This window comes from Gadus chalcogrammus, chromosome 13 (genome assembly GCF_026213295.1).
Source record: "Gadus chalcogrammus isolate NIFS_2021 chromosome 13, NIFS_Gcha_1.0, whole genome shotgun sequence".
Lineage (NCBI taxonomy): Eukaryota > Metazoa > Chordata > Actinopteri > Gadiformes > Gadidae > Gadus > Gadus chalcogrammus.
The window spans coordinates 24211242-24237678 of NC_079424.1; the positions used below are offsets into that span (position 1 = coordinate 24211242).

Here is a 26437-nt window from a genome sequence, read left to right on the forward strand (position 1 = left end):
AAACTAGGGCTGTGCGATATATCGAATATAATCGATCTATCTCCGAAATAGCTGTGTGAGATGCATAAAAGTATAGAGTATTTTACGGTCATCTGGGTTTTTTCATGCGGGAGCCGAGACTTGCCTTGGTTTCGTGTTTAAAACATTCTCTGGTTGCTTTCTCCCTCTCCCTCACGCAGTAACGTGAGTGAGGGGTAAAAAAAAATACTTGTCACACACTCGCCAACCAATCTCACGCGACATCTAGGTCCGGAAGGGAGGGAACTCATTTTCAAGTTTCTTACGAATTGCAGCGCTGGCCGGCTCAGTGTAGCATACACCCTACGGTAAAAATGATACGGACCGTTTCGTCCGGTCCCGGAGGCGTTTCATCCGTCAATGGTTCCGTCGCCTCTGAGTTTACGAATCCAGAGTGCTCCGGGAGAAACAGAGCAATACCAGCGGAAATCGAGGCGGCAGTATAGTACATATGCACTCACCGGCCACTTTATTAGGTACACCTTGCTAGTACCGGGTTGGACCCCCTTTTGCCTTCAGAACTGCCTTAATCCTTCGTGGCATAGATTTAACAAGGTACTGGAAAAATTCCTCAGTTTGGTCCATATTGACATGATAGCATCACGCAGTTGCTGCAGATTTGTCGGCTGCACATCCATGATGCGAATCTCCCGTTCCACCACATCCCAAAGGTGCTCTATTGGATTGAGATCTGGTGACTGTGGAGGCCATTTGAGTACAGTGAACTCTAGGGCTGCAACAACGAATCGATAAAATCAATAAAAATCGATTACTAAATGCGTTGGCAACGAATTTGGTCGTCGATTCGTTGTGTCGCGCGATTAATAAGTTACCCGTAGGCGCAGCACTGTTTACAGCGGCGTCATCCCTATATGTTCCCCGGGTCCTATGTTCCCCGGGTCCTATGTTCCCCGTTTTTCCCAAAAAGGGTCCTATGTTCCCCTGTAGCCATACACACCGGGGAGCATAGGACCCTTTTTGGGAAAATCAACCAATCTTTAAAAATATTTAAACTTTGACGCGACATTCGCGTGATGACAGCCAATCGGCGTTCAACAGCGTGGCCACTGAGTGACTGACATGTGTAACGTAACGGCCAATCAGCGTTCAACCGGCCAACTCAGTGCAGCGCAGTCCGGGGTGAACTGCAGCATGGAGGAGAAAGTGATTGTTGCCGTTTGCGACTCCCGGAGCTCTTTATATAATAGTATATAATATAATATAATTGTATAATAATATCACGGCCAATAATACCATGGGAGCTCTCTTAGGGCTTGGGCTTCCCGGGGTTTGTTTACCGGCGTATGAAAAGACTGCGTCAGGTTCTCCGACGTCTCTCCCTCTTCCACAAAAGGTAAAGACATCCAATGGTATTTATCTCGGCCGGAATTTGGCAGTAATGGTGGAAAAAGTAACAGACCGGGGAACATAGGACCCTTTTTGGGAAAAGCGGGGAAAATAGGACCCTTTTTAAAAAAAAAAGGGTCCTATGTTCCCCAGTCTCATACAAAGAGGGGAACATAGGACCCGGGAACATAGGACATACACGCTCCCTTTACAGCCAGCCGCCGACAGGTTGGATCATGGTTCATGCATGCCCACATCGAGCTTTAGTGTGAGCGACCACAGCTTGTATTTTGGTCATATCTTAACACTGGACTGTAGGCCTACATAAAAGTGTTGTACCTTCACTGTCTTTGGGTTAAAAAAACTCCTTAAACTCGGTATCCGTCTAGTAGTCCAACCGAAGACTGTCAGCTGCTGCTGCTGCAGATGTTGTGCATCAACAGTCATCAAAGCAGCGGTAGTAATCACACAACCTGACGGTGTAGAAAGTCCCGTCAGTTAAAAATAGTAATGCAGTTTTTAAATCCATGTTAAAATTGGTAGGATATAGAGCTAGTTAGCTTAAAAAACAACAACTGACCAATGGTCACAAACAGTGTCAAATGTGACGTGTTCAGGTTGGCTCAGTAATATGGTTGATGCGTTCAAATGCAACAGAAAAAAAAAATAACAATTGAGATTTTGGTGAAAACTTGTTTCCCCAGTAATATAAAATAGATAGTAAAGATAGAATTATGACCTGTTTAATGTCCTATCTTGAACTATCATCTTATCAGCAATTAAAGCAATATTACAAGTTCTATTTCAAGGAGTCTCAAAAATGGTATCAATAGGTTTGACCGGTTAACCATGGACATCCCTTATATACATATAAAAGTATATCATACATTGTATGTTTTTTTTTGTGTTATCCCAGTTATGTTTTTTTAATTTTATTATTTAATATTACTTTTAATAGTTCCGGGACGTTGGAGCAATAACCTGGTGTTTTTACACTTCAGTCTGCTCTGTGAATTTGGAGTAATGTTCAGTTTTTGAATAAAGATGCGGCAATTACAAATGTTTCTTTTTTTTATCCGATTCATCGATTAATCGAAAAAATAATCAACCGATTAATCGATTATTAAAATAATCGTTAGTTGCAGCCCTAGTGAACTCATTATCATGTTCAAGAAACCAGTCTGAGATGATTCGCGCTTTATGACATGGAGCGCCGGTTGAACTGCAGCAGATCGTCTTGACCAAGTCTACATGCCTGAATGCATTGAGTTGCTGCCATGTGATTGGCTGATTAGAAATTTGCGTTAAAGAGCAGTTGGACAGGTGTACCTAATAAAGTGGCCGGTGAGTGTATAAAGTATATATATATATTGTATTTAAAGTTTTATACTTGTATTATACTATATACCTGACCTTTTTATTTTATTGTTCCCCTGCTTTGGCAATGAGTTATAACTGGTCATTTAAAAACATTTTGAGGAGATAATCTGCGGGTTGGTGAGGTGTCGCATTCTACCTCCGCCTAGGCCTATACTTTTTGCACTTTTTTTTGTGCCAATTTCGGATGACACGAAGCAAAATCGGAATACAAGGTGCTCCCTCGTCTTATGCTACTTCTCTAGCTATAAGTTAGCCTCGGAAAACATTGTTGTTTTACCCTACTTCAAGCAATCATAAAGAGTTTACTGGGTCGTGTCTCCGTGGTTTGTTGGGGAGAGGAGTTATCTATCTGTTGACCCCGGCAAGGCGCTGGCCCCCCCCCTGAGCTGCTCAGTTTTATATTGCCCCTTTTTTGTAATTTTGAAGATTGTTTTTGCAGTTTGTGCTTTGTTTGAATATTTTTTTTGTCTTATTTCAACTCAATAGTGATTAATCACTAACATGAAAATATAAAATGCTTTGATGGAAACCACCTTGGAGGTTAACCAAGAATGGTATATAGTCTGTAGGGATTGTAGTGAAAACAGTAAAGGGTAAAAGTGTGATTTCAAAATATCAATATATATCGTGAAATGGAGAAAATGTATCGGGTTATTCATTTTTTCCCATATCGCACAGCCCTATCTGAAACTAGGAAAATGCATGTTTTGCAGTACTGCACATGTCCTTAGGGTTTTGTCTCTCGCTCCCGCTGCAGTCCTCTCTGCTTGGATCTGGATTTGGCTCTCTGAGCGCAGCCAAGCCTTCCTCTGATGTCAGGATACCAGAGCAACTTAACAGCCCAAGGCTTGGCCAGAGGACAAGCCAGAAGATGGTCAACCCTGGCAACGGCAGCTTTGTGAAAGAGGCATGTCCACACCATGGCCCCTCCCCCTCTATGGACGTTAAGGCCCAGAGAATGGACAACGGACCCCTTTCTGCACATCATTGTGAGTCCAACTCTGTCTTATTGTCAAACCTTCACTTCTAGTTTGACAAAAAAAGATTTAAATGTGTTTATTCTATACATATATTTAATTGCAGACATAAGTAGGGCGGTATTAGCTTAAATTCATATCATAGTATTTTCCAATGTCCGGATGGTATTGGTATTATAATACGGTATATAAGACAAATAAATAAATCACGTTTTAGTAGACTTTCTTAGTTATATTACATTAGTTAAAGGTAAAATATGTATATTAACCCTATGTATCCAGAAAGACTGAGTCATTGGACATAGTATGAACCTGAAGTTTGTTTATTGTACAACGATGCAAACATTCAACATAAATAAAGTTAATATGGATTAAATCATATATCATGTACAATTTAAATATCATTTAAAGTACACCGGAGAATAAGAAAATGAAAGCACGACAGCCTCAAACTCAAACGACACAAAAAATCCTGTAGATCCTACCAGACATTATAGATGTCATAAACTGCCTGTAGGTAGTGGTTAAAATATTTTATTACACGGCTCTTCTCAATGCTCTGGAATCACACCTGCAAACTTGTCGCTTTTTGGCGACAATCGCCGTTTTCTTGGGTCCTTCACGTGAATCGCGTAGAACAGGAGTTTGTTAGGTGGGGAGGCAGGGAAGGCTGTCCTTGATATGAAACATTATTGCATAATTGTTATAATTCACATTTCTCTGGGCCAATCGGAATCTCAGCGCTGGCTTCAGAATCTTGAAGCACACAGCGCCAACTGAGCTCGCCTTTGGATTTGAAGTAGGGGTGTAGGGCTGGGCGATATATCGATATTTAAATTATATCGATATCTTTTCAAACGCGATATGAAACGAGACCATATCGTCAATATCGATATAATTTAATTTGCGTTGAAATTACAGCACATTTGTTCCAAATAACACCAGTTTCGAACGGCGCCTGCCGCCTGCTATTTCGTAACTCATGTCTCTCCCGCTCTGCCTCCGGCTCACACACAGTCTCTGCCTGCCCCCCCCCCCCCCCCCCCCCCCCTCCACTGACTCACGTCACTTTTTGAAACATGAGCCGTGTTCGAAATCGTTCACTATTCATTGGGTATTTTAAGTGCACTATATTGTGCATGAAATTAACCACTGAGAATTCGAACACCACTACAAAATGGCGAGCACCCTATATAGTGCGCTATATCTGTCATAGGGAACGATTTCGAACACAGCTATGGAGTCCGCCTGCGCATGCAGCTCCGAGGAGCTTGTTTGCAAGCGAAAGACCAACGGCTCCATAGTATTGAAATGGTTTGGATATAAGTTGTCTGACGAATTACAAAATCACGTAATTTGTGGAGTGTGCTTAAAAACTGTCCCAACCAAAGGGTTGCAATTCTGTCCATAATATTCCGGAGGTGCACACAGCTTTTGGCCGTGACATTATATATTATAATGTACGGAGGCTCAATCGCGCTGGTTTGGAATGTCTTGGTCTGTCACAAAGCATCTAAACTCCTCCCCTTACTCTGCCTGGCCCGCCCAGAGACGTTGGCCCGCCAATGAGACACGACCGTGCGAGCGCCACATGTGTGTGCGTGTGTGTGTGTGAACACACACACTGTAACGCAAGTGTTTCTTGTCGGTTCTTTGACGTCCCTTGTATTTCCTCAACGAGACTGTATTGGGGGTTATCTGAGCCATGGTTGAGAAGGAATTGGGGGAAAGGAACTTTGGCTTTGACTCGCTGAAGTACATGAACTGCGACATGCCTCCCGTGGGTTCTAGAATATTTACAGAACACGGCTAAAGGCTATGTGGTACCGTGGCTGCACGGCAGAATTTCGGGAACTTCTTTGAATACTGTGTTAGTTGCCCACTAATGCCTATATTAAAGAATACATAAAATAGCATGTCATGTCCGCCCCCCCCACGCAGTCGTTACGGTTCATAATATTTTGGAAGCGCACAAAGCTTTTGGCCGTGATGTTATATATTATAATGTTCTCTAATACGAGGCGGAGGCAGTGTCTAGTCCACGGTTTATTCAACCATCAAACTGTATTCAATTCCGAACGGTAGAAATAGTAATATCAAATCTGCGCACGGAGCGCGCCCCCCCCCCCCCCCTTCGACAAATATCGATATTTATCTTATATCGATATTCTGCTTGAAGATATCGAGATATGACTTTTGGTCCATATCGCCCAGCCCTAGCCTACGGTATAGAAAGTCCACCAGTGGAAATTTGCGCTACGGTATGGATTTTGACGTTGCCGTGAGACCGGTGTGACCGGTAGACAATGTTGTGTTACGCGAAACAAAGTAATGCGTTAATACAGTAACCTAACTACTTCTTCATGTAAAAAGTAAAGTTACGCGCCACTACTGAAAATATGGTAACGAAACATAGTTCCTTTTTCAATTCGGCACCACGTTACTTTTCCCAGGGACAGATTGACAGCGATACTGCCTTCTCAGGAAGTATGCTATTGTGCAAGCACGAAGGCGCGCAGCAAGGTCGATATAAAGGGCTTTAAAGAGATGGTCAAAACCCAGGTACGCGTTACATGCCCGCACACCCTTCAGCCAAATTGAGATGACAAAACTATATGGCAAGGTCCGCAAGCAAGTGGAGAAACAAATCCATACTATTAATCATTAGTGTTTTTTAGAGTAGTAACTTGAGAAAAGGGTTAAAAAAAATTAAGCAGGTTTTGCTGCCTTTCCAGTATTTTACCCCTTCAGAGGCATTTATATCGAAATTAGAAGATAAAATTAACATACCGTGATATAATACCGTTACCGTCTATGCCTCAAATCATACCGTGCTATACATTTTAGTCCATACCGTACAGCCCTAATTTAAAAGAACTATCTTGTGTTAAATTCGATGAAAGTCAAGTATTTTGGAGCAAGAACAGCTATTTACAGTATTTGCTTGATTCGACTAACGTTAGCTACCACTTTTTTGATGTGACATAATTTACAAAAATATAGTATTTTTAGGACCGAGTCAACGCCGAGTACTGCACGAACGTAGACCTTGCATAAAGTCAGTAAATTCTAACATAGGGCTAATTAGATAAATAATCTGGTAAGGGTGTTGTCCTAGGCTAATACACCAACAGCAAATACCTGTATAATAAAGGGCTAAATTTTTTTTTTACATCGAAGTCTGTCATTAAAACCTGACATTGTCACCTTTTTTACTCTGAGGAGTTTGCCGGTCTGGGAATGCTTCGTTTACTTGCATGGGCCTTCAAAACTTCCGGCGGTGATTATTTTTTGATAATTCACCGTTGCTAAGCATATAATGACCGCTGTCAAGGAAACTGGATTTTTTGCCGTCTTTCATAATGTATAGAATGTCACCAGTTATTATCCGTTACCGTTTAGTATAATCAAGTGTTATAGCTGCCTTTTAATGTAGTACTCTGTAAGACACATATTTCCATCAATAACGAGATACAAAAAAGCGTTATCCAAAAATGATTTCATGTTTGTGCCTATCTATGCTACATTTTGATGGACAAGGAGGTGATGATGTCATTTTCAAGCACATATCTGAATACCATGTGTGATTATTATTCATCTCCAGGGAATGTTATTACTGGGTATCGGTACCCTTCGTTGGAAATATGTTGCATGGAAGACTTCCTATCGCATCAAACTTACCTTTACTTCAAACTTTAGGATGCCCTGAAACTATTTAGAATTATTTCGACAAATATTTTGACGTGAGCTCCGACGCATCTGGTTAATCTGATAAATATGCTTGTGCCCGCCACATGCACGTGATCGGGAACCAGATAATTTGGGAACACGTGTAACACCGCTAGTGAATGGTGACTAAATGATTGCTGAGTTGCTCGTCTTGGGTCGTTCTCCAGTGCTAACTGTTGGGCGCATTTCGGTGCATTTCTCATATTAAGGCGAGACACGGCAGGTGAATACGATTTTTTTTTTAACTTGCAGATATCTTTATGAAACTTTACCGGTTGATTAGCCACATGATTAGAAGAAGAAAATGCATTAAGTTTTCTGTAATTGTATGTTAAGATATGCTAATTAGGCTATATCTAATAAAATATGCGCAAATATGCATACATTTTGAAACGAAGAATCGGACCATTGGAAAAAGCCAGGCTCAAAATTATTTTTTCATGTTGTTGCTATATCAAATAGAAAAATATTTACAAAGGGGATTATGGATATCTCCTTTCGTTATCCAGTTAATCTGAAAATACTGCCAATGCCTAAAAAAAATGTATTGCCGCCCTATTTTTATGCATAAAATGTCATGTAAATCAGGCCAAGAATGATATATCAACAAATCCCACTGTAAAAATCTTCATATAATAGCTGAGAATAAGATTCTAAAGTTTGGTGCATGTAGGTGCTACAGAAGTGGAGATTCCTTGCTTGGCGTGTGAGGAAAAACTCATTTTGAGAAAACGGCTTTTAAAGATTCTTATGGCAAAAGCCAACCAAGCTTGAGAGCATACCACGTGATACATTCAAACCAATCGTCCGGTCGGAAATCGAGTCCAGCCAATCAGATATCAGTTTTATGTTGTGCAGCAGATCGAGTGCTTTCCAATGATACCACGGAACACATATGACAGAGACCGGCTGTATTTGAAACGGTGCGTAATAAAGCAAACGTTTGGTGAATCTTCTGTAAAATTCAGAGGCGCAAGTTGACAAACTATAATAAAACAAACACCTAAATGTTTCGTTTTGACATTTTTTTTTCTTTTGTGCGAAACATTACATGTTAATGGTGCAAAATAGCCCAAAATATCAAAATTGACCATTTCCGTTAAGGCGAGACACGGCAGGCAAAATCGATGATTTTGCCTGCCGTGTCTCGCCTTAACGGAAATGCATTTTTTTCATGTGGTTCACCAGTTTGCTGGTGTTTCCACCTTTGGCTGAAACAACACAGTAACACAACTTACAAAATATCGCATCGTTGTCGCAGTCGGAGAGCAGTGTCGACCTGCTCACTGTGTGTTTGCTGTTTATGCACGCGTGTCTATATATTTTGTTTACTGTGTTGGCAAACAGCTGCTGCAGACGCACGATGGTTGCTACATTCGCTCAAAAATGAATGCTCAACAAAATAGGTCAACATGCGTCTTTTTCCGAAACAGTATTGTTTCATTCAAATAAAAATATTTTGGTATTAACCGTCACCAGGGTGGGAATTTCACGACGGCCATGGCTGTCGTTGCCCCTCTTGTCTGGCCGTGATGCCTATCTGAAAATGCGGCTTTAGTTCTCCCCGCTCTTTTTTTATTGTTCTCTTTCCCCCCCTGCCTCTCTGCCCTCTCCTGTCAAGTCCAACCGGCAATGGAATGTTAGTTCATGTACTTGATTGGTCAACAGTAACGTAATCAACAAGTGTGACCAGTAAAAAATGCAAGCGTCAAAAGGGCTCTTGTTGATGGCTACCCGATCCGCAGTAGGGCTGGGTATTGCCAGGCACCTCAAAATTCAATTGGATTCTTTAGGTCTTCATTCGATGCGTTTTCGATTTGATATTGATCCAATTGCTTGGATATCGATTCAATAATACGTGCAGATGACAAAAAATCCTTTCATTGTGCTTTAACTAGCAAAAAGGAATACACCATTGTATAGTATTGTTCCTGAGCTAAACTTGCAGCATAAAAGTAATAATCATAACATGGACAAATTTAAAAGGGCATGTACATCTAGGCATACTCGCTTCTAGATTACAATGACTGAGTATTAGGGCTGTAACGATACGCAAACTCACGATTCGGTTTGTATCACGATTTTTGACCCACGGTTCGATACATTCCACGATTTTTTTAAATTTAAAAAGCATTTTATTTAAACAATATAACAATTAACTTAATGTAACATTCAATAACAAATAATTTGGAACACTGAACAGATTTGAACAGAAAGAATACTATTAAAGTATAGCTAAAATAATAAATAAATAACCAAAGATTGCAGATAGAGGATGCTTGCAGGTAGGCAAAAGCCCTCAACTAGTTTGGTTGGTTTAGTCAAATATCCTATTAGCGCTTCTTATTAGACTATGCATGTTAAATAATGAGGCCGTATAGAATGCAACATGTTTAATATCCTAACTTTCAATAGATGGGAAATAACATGAACGTCTAACACGAACGTCGCAATAACGAGGCATAGTGTTACGAGCAGCGTAGGCCTATGTGTGTGCGCGAGAATGGCAGTGTGCGTATGTGTGTGTGTGTGTGAGTGGACGAGCGAGGAGAGCGAGCGGTAGCCTGTGCTTCTAGTGAAGAAGCGAACGAGTCCGGTAGAATAAAGTACCCATCCTGTCAATCGGTGGCCGCTTCATTCCGACCTATAAGCAGACAAACTGCCGGTCAAATCCCACAAAACAATAGAGACGGGGATCACGAAGGCAATTTTTTTCGCGCTTGGTCCACTCTGGATAAATGTCGTTCATATCGCATATGAGGACTTCGACGGCTGTGGAGAAATGCAATCCTCCGTAGCCACGGAGAGCTGTCATCACAGAGAGGGCATCTCGTCGCATAATTACGGCATCGATAAGAGGGGGCAGTGTCAGCAGACTACTATTTAGACAAATTAGCAAATTTCAATCTGACAATTTGACCGGAGGGTTAGAAAGGGCGTATCGCGCTTCTGCCTTCTCACACCGCGAGACAGGTTCGTGGTTCTGAGTGTCGCGATTTCGGTTTCGATATGCGTATCGTTACAGCCCTGAGTATGCTTTTTTTTTTTCTTTTTTTTATGGAAATAATCGATTTCAAGAGTTCTGAATCTAAATTGAGTCGAGAACGAATAAATTGCAGTGCATTGATGAATCGATATTTTTACCCAGCTGACAACAATGTAAGCGTTCGAAAAGAGTAGCTGTTTTCTGAATCAAATATTCTTCAGTAGCTTAGCTCTTTTATTGACCAAGTAATGTGGTAGAGTCCACACAAGCTATATTTTCCCAAGAATTTGTGGTGCTCAAGCGCAGCGGAGCTTTTTGCTGCACTCTGAAATAAAACTGCTTTCGGATCAGTAATTGATGCCCCGCCAATGTCGCCAGTGCTGGCAACTAGGGGTGCAACGGATCAAAAAACTCACGGTTCGGATCGTTCCTCGGATCAAGAGTCACGGATCGGATCATTTTTCGGATCAGCAAAAAAAATAAAAAAATAGCGTTTGTGATTGCTTTAGCCCGGTCTGATTGTGGAAGAAGGGGCTGCTTAAATGCCGCGGTGATGAGCGGTTGTTGAGCCGCTTTCGGTTTCACTCCTGTCAGTGAAACACCGGGGTGATGTCGCTGTAAATGCGTGGCCATGCTCGATGTGTTTTTCTTTATGTTGGCAATAGCTATGTCAGCTACGTGTTACGTCTGTGTGGTAACCTAGGCGACAGGTTTGTGTGGCAGCGCGAGTATGGAAACAGACGTAGCACTGGAGGCAGCAGTTATCGTTACAGTAGTCACCGAAGTCTAGCCTACTTTTATTTTCCATGCCCACTGTTCTTCATGTTGTACGCTGAGGACAATAAATCACAACGAGCCATAGGACTGTTTGCTTATTGAAAAGGGAACTGTTGCGGACTTTTACCCAGAGCGTGTTAAGTAGCTCTGTCCCTGGAACTAGCAGGAATGGTTACGGCTGTGTGTGGACTGAACATGCGCAAATTTTTTTTTCATAAATCAATCCGCGGATCATGCGTGTGCCGAACCGAAATAGATGATCCGAACGGATCACGGATCAATGATGATCCGTTGCACCCCTACTGGCAACACAGGCCAACCCAATGTCAGTGATAATACGTACACAATCTTTGGGCTGATGCCTACGTCGTCTCTAGCGTAGCAGAGGGAAGGTTATTGTCACTTTGAAATAATTGTAATTATAATGCGTTATTCAAAACATATATATTACTTTATTGTGCAAATTCTAATCTTATAGACGCTAAAACAGTTTTAACATTAAAAATTTTTTTTCCTTTATAAAAAGAATGCCAAGAAAGGACAGTGGAGAATTATCGCAAAAGTCCTCTTGAAGATGCAGAGAAAACACAAAACAATGAACAATTTCTATAGAAGTGTTATAGTGTTTATTAAAAAGGCATTAATGCTTTTAGAAATTGATTTGTCTTTGAGTGAAATCAAAATCATGTTTTTTAACTTGATGGCCTTGATGCCCTGGCATGTTGCCTTTGTGCCCTCCAAAAAATTGCCTCGCTGCAGGCCAAGTGCCCTTCCCCCTAAAATCACGAAATTCCAGGCCTGACTATCACTCATGGGAAAGTTTAAACAAAACAATATGAATGCCAAATTAGAATTTATGAATATATAACTGGTATCAACGGTAAAGCAAAATACATATCGTGGCGCAACATAATTCCGGTATTCCCCTTCATATACTGCACAGCACTAAGACATGATGAATGTTGTAGCATGAAATCTTGAATCTGATTAAAAAAACTGTTTAATTGTAGCATAGATAACATGGGACTGGTTTCTCTTTATCTAAGCATGTTTTAGCTTAACCTTTTTTAAATACATTTGAACATCTTAATCTGTGTAAACTGCCAGTCGAATCAGATCTGCCTTTTCAGTCCAGAAATTCTACTATTCGGCGGTGTATGTTTACCGGCATTGCTATGGTGACCTAAATTATTATAAGCAACTGAAAACGATGCCGGTTTGAAACTAAAACTGTGATTCTAAAAAAAGTATAAATGCTATCAAAATTCCGTTTTGATAGAATTGAAGATACAAGTGTGTAGATTTGTTTAATGGTTTGAACGATGGTAAACGGTTGAAAAAGGAATGAGTTACGATGTCTAGAAGTAGGTGTATCAGAATGGGCTGACGTCTTCAATGAAAACAGCTGAAAACTAAGCGGTATGAAACTAAAACTGATTCTGAAGAAATTTTAAATGATATCGAAATTCTGTTTAGATATTATAGAAGATACAAGTGTGTAGATTTGTTAAATGGTTTGCACGAAGATAAACGGTTGAAAATTTATTTAGTTATGTTACTTCTACAGTTGAAGTACGACTGATGATTTGAATCATGGACTTGCAGGGTTTTTTTCGGGTTTATTTTTTTCTCACGTCGCGCCCCCCCTGAAGTACTCTGGCGCCCCCCAGGGGGGGCGCGCCCCACAGTTTGAAAACCACTGTCCTAGCCACATCAAAAATGGATGTAGTATGTATCTGAGGATATTGTCTTTGGTCCTTCCTCCAGTGGAGCTGAAGTCTCAACCCGAGCCCTCAGCCGTGCTGAGCCAGCTGAGCCAGCGGCAGCAACAGTCCGTCTTACCTACACCTGAGCCTTCGGCCCCGTCTCTACAGCATGCCCCACAGGTCCCCACCCAACCAGGTATCTCGCTGCTCTTTGGATGTGATTGGACGTCTCATGAGGCGTCCTTGGGTTACTGTTGGTAGTGGGGACCAAGAAGCTCAGGATTTCATCTCTGGCGCTGACCCTGTGAGCAAAAAACTAAACGGCTGTTCCTCAGGTCATGAGTCCTCGCTGCCTCCCGCAAGAGACGGAGCTTCACCAGGAGTGAAGGGCATGGACCCCCCCATCTCAGAACCCCCACAGAGACAGATGAAGACTCAGAAACGCAGAATTCCCCTTCCTTCAAAGGTAAGGCATGATGAACGCCTTGTATAATATGCCATACCTAAGAAGAAGCTGCTTGGCTGCACAAAATGAAGTTATTGACATGGAGCAAAACATATCATTCACACATGCAACACTTGTCATTTCACTATCTGATGCCATCGCTAACACTGACTGATTGATTGAAAACTTTATTGAACAACAATTAACATAAGTGTTCAAAAGGATTAAAAAAAACACAATAAAGCCCAAAGGCTAGTTTCCATTGTGGTCCTTAAGATGGAAAGGGAGAAACAACACATGGACTAAAACATGGAGAACAAACTCCCAGCACATGGACTACAACGTTGAGGAAAAAAGGTCAAAGGTATTAAACGGTAGCAAATGTAATTAGCCCAAATTAAGGCCATTAAAAAGAAATAAACGTCTTCTGACGAGGCATTACATTTCCAACAAGGCCTATGACTTTTTCAATTTGTGTAATTTGCGTGCAGGCCTATCTCCTAAAATTACTAAAACTTGCGTGGATTTATTTTTATGTTGCATGTAGGATCTGAGTGATATCAATGATGTAACGTGGTGCGTGCGCTGGAACAAACTGGATATACCCGGCTGGCTTGCTGCCAAACCACTTTGCGAGTTCGCTTCTGTTAGTCATTTGAAAGACAATAATGGGGAAATGCAAATTTTCGGACCTCGGGCTTGAGGAATCGATATTTAAAGACTTGTGCAGTATAAACATATAGGGGGATTATTTTTTTTATCAACACGGCGGATGCGCGCGCAGAATGATTGCAAAAAGAACATTTGTTTGACCGGTTGCCATGGTTATCTCTGTGGTTAATTTGCAGTTGCGGTGTTTATTAGCGATGTCAGCTTACCGTTACATTAAACTGTAATCAGAAAACGCGGGTATATGCTATAGACTAGGGGTGTGCCAAATAATCGTCATGACGATGCATCGCGATTCTAATTTTCACGATCTACTGCATCGATTGTTGACGCCAAGAATCGATTATTAATTTAAAAAAAATGAATAATTAAAAAAAAAAAATTTTTTTTTTTTTTTTTTTATATAGTTTTATAAAGCCTATTCACTTTTTGTGGCATCAGTTTGTCCTCTTATGTTTATGAAATGATATTGCTGTTATAATGGCAGCTACTTCCAAAAGGGGAAATGTTTGAATGTTTTCATTTCATTGGTTTAAAGGACCACTGAGGCCATGTAAACGGCACTGATTATCCTTATTTTGTTATTTTAAGTTTTATAGATCCTTAGCACTTCTTGTCAGTGTATCCAGTAATAGTCGTTTCAATAAATACAGCTATGTATGAATTGAGTTGCTTTGAGTTATCAATTGAACACACTATCCAGATCATACACAGCCAGTCAGCCACTGGTAATGGCTTAATTTTTTTTTAAGTGTTCAGTGAAAATTCGCAATGCATCGCAATAATTCAAGTATCGCGATGCATCGTGATAGAATCGCATCGTGGCATGTGAATCGTGATACGAATCGAATCGTGACTTCTTTGGCAATACCCACCCCTACTATAGACCCTATAGTATCCGTTGTATAAAGGCTGGGACGAATTTCGAATTATAAATATGTACACTTTATGTTGAACGTATAGACCGTCGCGATGCCCATTGAAACGAATGGCCCGGTGATTATTCTTATTTTCAATTTCCAAATAGCTTACTTTTAACCATGAAAAACTACTAAGACAAAGTAACGCATATTAACATTTCAATTAAAGTAAGCAAAACGGGTACTCTAGGCCTACATTTCAAGTAAGCAAAACGGGTACCCCATCTGTAGTGACTGAGACAAGCTTTGTTCGATCAATCCCCCTCTTTGACAGCATCTCCTTAATAGCCTCATAAATATCTTCTCGTCTTGTGTGTCTCAAGTGGTGTTAGACCCAACAGGTCCTCACAGATCTTTCTTGTCTTGATGAAACAATCGCACATAAACCAAAAGCTGGGCATTATCCGTTTAATCTGAAGACTCATCAATGGCTTAGGATGGGACACTCTGAACAGCCGCATCAAGCTGTGACAGTGCGTCATCTGATAACATTTCGGATTTTCTGGTTGTCATTGCAGCTCGCATTGGGATTTGGATTTATTTTTTCACACAATTCCCTTTGTTTACCTTCAAGTAACGTCTCGGCAGCGGCGTTCAAGCACTGCTTCACAACAGTCGTGTCACTGAAAGTTGTTTTATGTTGCCCCAAAATTCATTTCAGTTCATTGCTTTTTTCTGTTTTTATGCTGTACTACAGACTATTCTGCCTTTCAATTTGTATTTCAGTGAGAAATGATTTTACTAACCTAATCATGCAGTGAAATCATAAAAAAAATATATATTGTAATATAGCCGTTTGGAGAAGCCTGCTATAGACCCCAGAGCAGTGGTGGACTTGGACTGTTGGAAGGGCAGGGGCAAAACAATCAAAAGGGCACACTCTGCACAACATGGGGCCCAACCAGCGTGCAAAAAGCTATGATGTATGATGAAATAGTCCTCATCCTTGATTAAGATTAGCATTAAATTATAAGGAGATCCAGATCAAAGTAATTCATGATATTATAAAACCACACAGGGAACTATAAAACATTTACAATATTTATTCCACAAACACAGCAAAACAGAGGGAACTATTAACATTTGTTTCACAAACACACACGCGTGATAATGTCAATGAAAGCTATGATTTGGTTGCTTGGTAGTCAGGGGACGGAGATGTGGGTGGTGGAGTCATGGCAGAAATCTTCTTTTTGCCATGCGTTTGTAGATCAATTACCTCGTTATAGTCTATTGGGATATCCCGTTCAATTGATAGCAGTGGAAGGTCTGAGAGCCTTCTTTCCCCACATCGGTTTCTGAGCTTGGTTTTGATTAACTTCAGTTTAGAGAACGATCGCTCTACTGAAGCAGTTGTCACCGGGATTGTAGCATATGTTTTGAGAAGCAAAGTCAGACCAGGGAAAACTGATTCCACATCATTGTCTTTTAGGCCCTTTGGCCCAGCTTTCACATTGCTGGGGGGAAGAGCATATGATGGGGGCCATGGTACGGGCATAATCTTAATCTGCTTTTTGCTTTGTTATCCATTGCAGATTTCAGTACCACTCAATGTAACTGTTTGTCATAGCGACGCCATATGAAAGCAACGCCTCTTTCGCATTCCCCGTTCGTCAGCTACCTAAGAGTGGAACGTCTGCACCTCATTATCTAACCACATGTTCGTTTTGCCTTATTCTTGCTCTAGAAGGCACATCGTCATCATTTATTGTATGAAGGGACATCAGAGGGCACCCATTCATTTTTTCCAAATGTAAAGGGCAGCCAGTAAGGCACTTTCTCTCATATTCCCCACTCTAGAAGGGACTTTTCAACCACCGAGGCACTGTAAGGGCATTAAGAGGGCACTCATTGAGGCACGTTATCGAATTTTCTTGTTCTAGAGGGCTCATCATAATTTATTGTATGAAGGGGCACCCAATATTTTTTTTCAAATGTAAAGGGCAGCCAATAAGGCACTTTCTCTCGTATTCGCCACTCTTGAGGGCACTTTTTCAACCATGGAGGCACGAGGGGGGGCAGTTGCCCCTGCGCCCCCCCCCCCCCCCCCCCCCCCCCCCCGAGTCCGCCATTGCCCTAGAGCAGGGCTATTCAATTGGCGGCCCCCGGGCCGGATGCGGCCCGCGGAGGAATATTTACTGGGCCTTTTTAGTGAAAAAAATAAGTTATATTTTTTTAATTGCTGGCCTTATAGAGGTCGATATGAGCTGCCCTCTCTCATCTCCGCGCAGCACAACGTAGACTTGTTCCGCAAGGCGCGTGGCCACAATCCTCCCCGCACGCTCCCACTACGCTTTTCTTAGTGAGCTTTTGCATTGCTCAACTGCTTGGCGCGCTCCGCTTCGAAGTTCGCGCCTAATGTTGTTTTGATGATCGTTCTGCCTGGTTGAATCAACACAATGTCGCTTTCGGGGCTAACTTCATGCTATGAACTGAGACGCTGAACCTTAACCCTTGTTCAGAACAAAGGAGAGCAACATCAGCATCACTCAAGTCGCCTGGGCATTAGGCAAAAAGAAAAGGCTGTTTACAGATGCTAAGACCATCAAAGAGTATATGCTTGCATCGATCGAGGAGGTGGTTACAGATGAGAACCCGAAACAGCGTGATCGATTCAATCAAGAAAATTCCCATCTCTGACACGTCAACATCAAGGAGAGCAGAGACCCTTGCATCGGATGTTTTTGAGACTCTTTTGGACAAACTCAAAAAAGCGGAGGTGATGTCGCTAGCTGTTGATTAATCAACCGACAGCAGCGATGTAGCACAGCTGTGCCTCTATTAGATTTTTTTGATGGCGAGTGCTTTTGTGAGGGTCTACTTGGATTAATTCCACTGGATGGACACATGACAGGTGAGATACTTTTCGAAAAAGTAATTTCATTCTTCAGAGAGAACCAGTTGGGGTTGGAGTGCATCAATATGCTGGTTACGGTCGGTGCGCCGGCGATGTCGGGCAGAACACGGGGACTGTCCGCTAGGTTGGCAGATGTGGCGCCACAGCAGAGATCGCTGCATTGTCTTATCCACCAAAGCCTCCTGTGTGCAAAACTAAATGGCGAGTTAAAAGAGACCATGGACTGTCATGGCAATTATTAACTTCATTCGTTCTACGTCTAGCTTACAGCACCGCCTTTTCCGCCAGGGAATGCGTTGAAATGATTTTGCAAACTTAAGGAAGAGATACTGATGTTTCCCCGTAATTCAAAGCAGAAAAAAGCTCACACTTTTCTTTGTCTAATGGAAAATGTCGAGTTTCACGCAGCCGTTTGATTTTTGAGCGACGTCTTTCACCACCTGAACCTATTAAATACGGAGCTGCAGGGCAGAGATAAAACAGTCGCGCAACTTGTGGAGAGATTCCAGGCTTTTCAAAAAAGGCTGGCACTTTTTTCTGCTGATCTATGTTCTGGAAAAATGTTTCTTTTCCCAGCATTGCGCACTGCAAGTCTACAAACCACTGAGGCAATGACAGGATTGATAAATGCATTGAAAACCAACTTTGCAACAAGGTTTGAAAATGTCAGTATCCCCACTGAAGTGATGAGATTTGTTTGCAGTGAAAGCAAAGGAGCTGGTTGTGTCATTAAGGCGTGTTTACAACTGGAACTCATTGACATTCAGTCATCAGCTGGCAGGTTCAGAAAAGTTCTGGATTCGTGAAGTCAGCCTCCAGAAATTCCCTAATTCAATGTGTCTTGCACCTTTTGTCCTCACTGTTTGGATCAACTTACAAGTGCGAATCCGCATTCTCACACATGAATGCCATTAAAACTAGTAATCGCGCATCCCTCACTGCCGAGCACCTGCACTACTGTATTTATATTGCCCTGACGTCATATACTCCCGATTTCACTGCTCTTGCTAAATCAAACAAATGCCATTTCTCTCATTAGATGGCACATTTGACCAAGAGGGTCACTGAATGCCAGTTAACACCAACAGTCAGCCTATGTTTATTAAATAAGGATTGTTTTTGAAAAGACTGTTGCACTTAAAGTAATCTATTACTATGTATTTTGATAAGCTGTGGCACTATTGAGTAAACCTAGGCCTACCTGTATTTTGATAAGCTGTTATTGCTACCTGTATTTTGATAAACTGTTGCACTCTTGAGTTAACTTATAATTATGTAATTTGATAAGCTGTCGCAGAGTTAACCTATTGTCTTTTCCTGAACTGATAAGATTGTTAAACAGTAACAGGCAGCCTATGACGTTAATCAAATAGGGATTGTTTTTGATAAGCTGTTGGTCTCTATTTGATCAAATATAGAAAATATATGCACTCCTATGTCGTCGTGTTTTACAGTATCTGTAGCTATTGATGTGATGCTCAACAATTTTAGGCATTTTTTTCTGGCCCCTCATTCTGGATCATTTCCACCAACCGGCCCCCATTCAAAACGAATTGAATAGCCCTGCCCTAGAGTATGTGGTATAAAGGCTGGGGCGAATTTCAAATTATAAATATGTACCATTCAGAACGTTAGCTCTCTGGCTTATAGCTCAGCTGACTAAAATACCTCCCATTGCCAAGTCGTAGCTAAGGTCCGTCCTATTTATGTGAAAAATAGGGATGCACCGAAATAAATTCTTGGCCGAAACCGAATACACTGAAACAGTTGGCCGAACCCGAATACCGAATGTGGCTTCTGCTGTTTTTCATTCATTTTGCTTTAATTTTTCACCATTGCATAAATCAAACAATTAAATGTCCTTTATGAACTATTTTGTCTAGCTTTGCAATAATAAAAAAAAAAATTACAAATTTGATACAAAATATTTGTTTAATGCTGAATGTTTTCTAGCATTCCAGCAGACCTTATAGCAAGAATTGAAGAACAATGTTTTAAATAAATGAGTAAAAGTTTTGATCTGATCCGATTAGAAGTGGAAGAATGGCTCAATCGGAATGAGAAATTATCATATATACGGCTCAATCGGAATTCTCTGATCGGAATATAATTCCATGTGGAATAGAAGTGGTGTAGTCCGCTATAATCGACATACATACATTTATTCTGATTGGTTTGGGGTGGGTGCGGCTACCTTTATAACTTAAAAGGATGGCATCAGCAGCTGCAGTATTTCGCAATTGATCCGTCTGTACTTTTATGCATACCGAACTTGACCGCTGTCAACGAAAGTGGATTTTTTTGCCTGATTCACGTCTTTCTTATCACTCCGTAAGTAGTCCGGTAATTTATCAACCCCAGCGTGTCCGGTCTCTAAGCGACGTCAATGTCTTGGCTGACTACTTCTCTGCTGTTTTGGCAAGGAGCCGTGTATTAATATATAGAACGCCCCCGGTCATTATCGAAAATAATACCAATCAGGGCGAAGCAAGACACTTATTGAAGTCGTGCTGGTATTAAAAAAATATGGTGAATTTATTAAAAGGTAGTAAATTCAACTTAAGAATTTCTGTATAGACCCTGCACATGTTAATTTAAGTGGTGGGGACAAGGTCCCTTCCATATCGACCACCTGTTCTCTGCCAACCAGGTATGACCTCACTCACTGGAGAGATGTATCAGAAATCCCAGGGCTTTGAATTTGTTCGAGAGGAAATCATTCTGGACTGTCAAATGCCTTTTGAAGGTCTATTAACACCATGCCACAAAAAATCCCCTTATCCACCTCTTTCCTGAGGAAGTCTGTAAGAGAGCAGTCGGGTATCAGTGGAATGGGCTTTTCTTAAGCCTGATTGGAAGTAATATAAGGTGTTTGGCTGGACTCCCTTTTCTTCATAAAATGTGTGCAACTTCTGTGGATCACTAAAAACACCAGGGGCCATATTCACAAAGGATAAAGGATCTTAGGGCTAAAAGTAGGTCCTAACTGGCGAATTTAGGAGTAACTCCTAAAAAGAATGGGCGTGTCACTCTTAAATTTAGGACTCCTAACTTTTTCACTAAGAGCAATTCACAACGTATTTTAGGCCTAAAAGTAGCACCTAAGTCTAGGAGAGCTTAAAAGTCCTCAAGAGGACTCCTAACTCAGTAAGACCTATTCACAAAAAATCGTAAAATGCCTGCGAGACGAAATGTTAGGGTATTAAACTTGTTGTGGAGTTAGTGCGCAATGCAATAACATCCCAGACTAACAGAAATAATCTGATTAGTCCCGAAATAAAATGTTTGCCACACTACGTTATTTAGCAACAGGGGAAATGCAACTTTGCAATGCCGACGATTTAAAAATATCGTAACCATCAGTCAGCCGTGCCATAAACTTTCCTTTGGACATTCAACAATTACACAGGATCAAAGCCAACTTCATGGCAATTGCAGGTATGCCCGGTGTGGTCGGTGCTATTGACGGGACGCACATAAAAATAATTGCGCGATCAAAAGACGAGGACGTGTTCGTCAATAGGAAGAAAGTGCATTCCATCAACACGCAGGTTGTTTTTGATTCAAATTTTAACATAGCCTACTGGATGTTGTTGCAAAGTGGCCTGGATCTTCAGCTACTATGATTCGCGCATTTTAATGGTGAGCGGTCTGAGGCAGCTTTTTGTACCAGTTGGGTGTCACTTGCTGGGTGACAGTGACTATCCATGCAAGACGTGGCTCTAGACACCCTACCTCAATCCACAACTGGGAGCACAGTTAAAGTATAACATGTAAGTGATTACGCAGATTACGCTTAGTCCTATGCGTAAAACACATCGTATTGGCTCTTTCACTCATTTTATTTGTTCCTCCATATATGCTAGAGCACACAAACATACACGAAATGTTGTGGAGAGAGGAATTGGGCAGATGAAACGTCGGTTTCATGTCCTCCACGGCGAAATACGCCTCACCCCAGAGAGGGCAAGCACAGTAATCACTGTCATTCTACACAACCTCTGCAAGCGGAGGAACATTCCACAGCCAGACGATGATGATGATGGCGATCAACATGACAATGAATTTGGCCGTGTGGAACCGAGTGGACTGGTATTTAGGGATCACTTTGAAAACACATTTTAGGTAAACACCTTGGCACAAATCAGTCAACACTTCATAGTAGTTCATAACATTTATTTTGTACGTATTTTTTAAATTGTACGTATTTTTATTGTTTGCTTTCTCTCTCTTTTGAACGTGCAGGCTACAACGTCATTATCGTGGTCTGCACAAAATTGTCGTCATGCGTGTATTCTGCTAACTGCACTATAACTACTTAATAGGAATTCATTTCTAGCCTAGGCTATTGCCTTGTTTTTCGGTGATTTAGTGGGCTCGTCTGAACAACCAATCACCGAACTGAACGCTTCTAAACTCGTGCACGAGAATTGACGTAATCCATAGAAACGGCGCGTCACTCTTAGTTCATTCTTAGTGATTCATCCTTATTAAGTGTAGGTCTCAGCGGCTTTGTGAATAACTTTTAAGAAAAAAATCCTACGTAAAATGTTTTAGCGCGAGTTAGGAGCACTCCTAGCAGTAAGATAAAATGCTTTGTGAATACGGCCCCAGAAGTAGAGGGAAGCTTCTGGTTACTTGCAATTGTTGTGAAGAAACTATTGAAGGTATTTGGCACAATTTTTTTATAATATGATATGGACCCATTTATATCTAGGCCTATTTTACTTTGTTTTTGCTTAGGGTTCTCTTTCGTCCCCAAAGGCGGACGGAATTGTTGGCAAACAGTTCCCCACAATTTCTTGGGATCCTTTTTATGCTCCTCAATTTTAGACCTTAAAAAATCCTTTATCGCCTCATCCACCATTCACTGTACCTTATTTCGAAGTGATTTATACTCTTTAAAAAGAACAGGCAGTTTGGTTATTTTACTTAAGATTTTATCTCAAGTGAATGGTGTCCAAGATTTCATTATTCATCCAAGGCTGAGATCCGTTTAATCCTGGTCTCTTTTAAATGGGGTCAAGTACTTCCAAGAAATTAATTTGAAACTGATCCCATGCTACATCAACATCACATATGTTGGTAATTTCCATCCAGGTAAAATTAAGTATGTCCTGAAATTTGTTAACATCATACACTTTTAAACTTCTGCTCTTCAGAGATTTGTGACATTTGATCGGAGCCCTCTTAACTTTCCTGGTACTAGGTTAAAAAATCACTAACGTCACTAATTCCATGCACAATGACAACTTTGTATGATTTTACATGCGTCAGTTACCATGATATGATCAGTAGCAGTTTGGCTATGTTATTCTGGTTGGAACATTAATTAATTGGGTTAGACAATGCGTTTTTAAGAAATCACAAAAGCCGTTGTACAGTGGGTCGTCAGTATTTAAAACATCAATATTATCTGCCATTAAGGGTGCACTCACACTAGGCCATCTGGCCGTGGCCGTTTTCACACCCAACGTGCTCAAATCAGCCAGTGTGAGTGGCCAGGCCAGGCCAATTTGGCCACTTGGGAGAGGTGTGCTGCTACGGTACGGGCCGCTACGGTACTGATGCTAATGAGCCGACACGCGCACACGCACGGCTACGCAACCTGAGCTGGATGACGTATAGTCCATGCGACGACCATGAACATAATAAAGGCGACGAGCCTTCTTTCCCATTAAACGGTAAACATGGCGTCAAGCGATGTTTACGCTTGTTGGCGTACTCGAAAAAATCAGCGGTGAGAGTGGGCTCTATTGTTGAGCATCACATCAATAGCTCCAAATAAGCAACAGCCTCAGCAAAGTGAACTGTGTTGTTGTCCATTGTTGTTAAAACTCTGACTGGCGGCAGACTTTATTATGGTCCATGCAGCGGATGCTTGGTGATGACGTGTTACTTACGACGTGATGACGTTTGTACAAGAGCCTACCGTGGCCAGGCCACAGTTGCCACGGCCAGATGGCCTAGTGTGAGTGCAGGCCAGAGAACAATGGGGCCAGTTGATCACGGTTAGGTGTGAAAACGGCCAACGACCACGGCCAGATGGCCTAGTGTGAGTGCACCCTAAGATGACTTCCTGGTTTAAAAAGTCACAACCTGCACATGCGCACTCCAAGGTTTGATAAAATCATTATGAGGTCTATAAACAACACCGAACAATATTGGTTTGCTTTTTGGAAGTAAAATATCAATCCACACAGCTTCAAGGTTGACATTTTCCAGGTCCTGTCTTCATTTCAATGTCTGACTATACGAATATGAATACCCTCCCCCCTGTCTGTTCCGCTCTTTGCAAACTAACGTTTTCAATTTCAATGAGTCAGTCAGTGATATGAGGATCAAAGTCTCTGAGAAACATCGTATGCTTGCTTTGATTTTCCTGGCAAGCACACGCACCTCCGTGATCTTTGGCAGTAAACTGCAAATGTTTAAAGGAAAACGGGGCAATCCCTTCAAAGCAAATATGGATTTCTGCTTTTCAGTGAGGTCCATGGTGTTACTCCTTACTGTAGTGGCCTTTCATAGCCATTTGGTAGCCGACACTACTGGTGTCCCCAGCAGCACTGTGTCAGCCTCCTCGCCTCGCCCGGGTAGCAGCCCCGTCAGTGGGCTGCTAAGGGTAATTTGGTCCAATGTGTGGAGACTTTGCCCAAACGCAAGTATGAATTACACCTCGAACAAAACCAAGATGTTTATATCCGATGCCCGTTGTTATACCAGTCTGGAATTCGACTCCTTGGCATTGGGAGGACATATTTCTCCTGTTCAGATTAGGGATCGACCGATACGGATTTTTTTAGGGCCGATACAATACCGATATTTTTTCATCAGCCTTAGCCGATACGCCGATACCGATATTTAGAGCCGATACTACTTTTTTTTTATTTTTTGCTCCCTCAATCATAAAAATTACACTGATAACAAATGTTACAAGTCTCAATTAAAAAAAAGGAACATTTATTGAACTTCAATATAAAAAACTATATTTAACAAATAGTAAAAACAGGTGAGGTAGAACAAGTAAAAAAAAAAAAAAAAAAAAAACATTGGCGAAAAAAATATCGGCAAAAATCGGCCGCGTATCGGCCGATACAGATGCACGTAAAAAACGCGAATATCGGCCGATAATATAGGCCGAACGATAAATCGGTCGATCCCTAATTCAGATAAACTACAGGGCTTGCAGTTGGATTTCCACAAAGTTTTGATAGTAAAGCATACCCTAGGAGAGCAGCAAGCACACCTGTCTCACCTGCCGCCGCCATCTGAGTGGGAGGTAGCTAACATTGATAGTTACTAATGACACACAATTTACAGCACCTCCACTATGTAATCAACCATTCATGGTCAACACTGGCACCTTTCTTCAAACGTTGTGCCACAGATCCCTTCCTCAGCGGTGGAGATGCCTGGCTCCACGGAGATGTCAGGTCTCAATGTGCAATTTGGAGCGCTGGACTTTGGATCTGAGGCCGGCGCCGGTTCGGGGGATATGTGCCAGGCGGAGTCTGCCAGGGATGCAGCAACACCTTCAGCCCACATGTCGGTCCCCACACAGCAGTCCCAGAACAGCCTGTTCTCCAAGCCTGGACCCGTCAGGTACGAGGGGTCCATTTGGTTTCTCTGAATTTCTCGTTTAATATATTGAAGTTGCAACGATGAGTTGCAACATATTGTTCCTGACGGAACAATATGTAAATAAAAATAGTGTATAATAGCGGAGTGAGACGAGGAGGCCTGACAGGGGTGGGGGGGGGGGGGGGGATTTCGTGATTGCTCATTTAACAATATAAAAATAATAATAGTCCTTCAAACTATCAGCAATCGCTTCCCTGTCTTCATTGTGTCAAACCAGCCATTAGCGCGCAAGGGGGAAAGGTGATTGGCTCCAGTAAAAGGGGATTGGAAACGGAAAGCAATAGAGTGGCGAAGTCATGCCCCTTCCGGTTGAGCCCATGGGATCTATGAGATTGAAAAATATGAATGGGAGAGAAAGTAATTATTTTCTAGTCCCTGTGTGTGTGTGTGTGTGTGTGTGTGTGTGTGTGTGTGTGTGTGTGTGTGTGTGTGTGTGTGTGTGTGTGTGTGTGTGTGTGTGTGTGTGTGTGTGTGTGTGTGTGTGTGTGTGTGTGTGTGTGTCAGTGGAGGCTTCTCCATTGAGGAGAGGGAGGAAGATCCTCCCTAAAATTGTTGAGAATAAAAGATTTAGATTGCCCCGACTATTGTAATGAATTAATGCCCTTAAATATGACTACTTTATTGCCTTTGAATATATAATGTTCGTTTCCCTGGGTAAAGGGACATTAGCACCCCCTATCGCCTATTGACAATTACTTCAGGGAGGAACGTCCTCCGGAAGCCGCCGTCCACTCCCATTCATTTTCCCGAAAGTACTGGCGGCCGGTGGATAACATGGGTTTCAATGGGAGAGAGGAGGAAAATCCTCCTCTGAGTGGGTGGGACCTTAAGGGGTCTGATTCGCGCAAAAATCTATCCGTCTGCGCTATGAACCAATAAGCAGGATCCCTGGATGTTGAGCAGCGTTGCCAGATTGGTCTGATTTCCCACCCAATTGGGCTACTTTTAACCATGTTAGGCTGGAAAAATTATCATTGGGCGGGAT

The 26437-nt window shown here is 41.8% G+C and overlaps 1 protein-coding gene across 7 annotated transcripts in view; it reads left to right on the forward strand.

Moving 5' to 3' along the window:
- Positions 1–26437, forward strand: part of LOC130402672 (ubiquitin-associated protein 2-like) — a 78955-nt gene that overhangs the window by 17996 nt on the left and 34522 nt on the right. For all 7 annotated transcript variants that reach the window (XM_056606973.1, XM_056606972.1, XM_056606971.1 and 4 more), the window contains exons 12-15: positions 3503–3734; positions 12982–13116; positions 13256–13386; positions 25199–25413. In XM_056606973.1, the coding sequence (XP_056462948.1) occupies positions 3503–3734; positions 12982–13116; positions 13256–13386; positions 25199–25413 (713 nt within the window). The remainder of the gene's footprint in view (positions 1–3502; positions 3735–12981; positions 13117–13255; positions 13387–25198; positions 25414–26437) is intronic.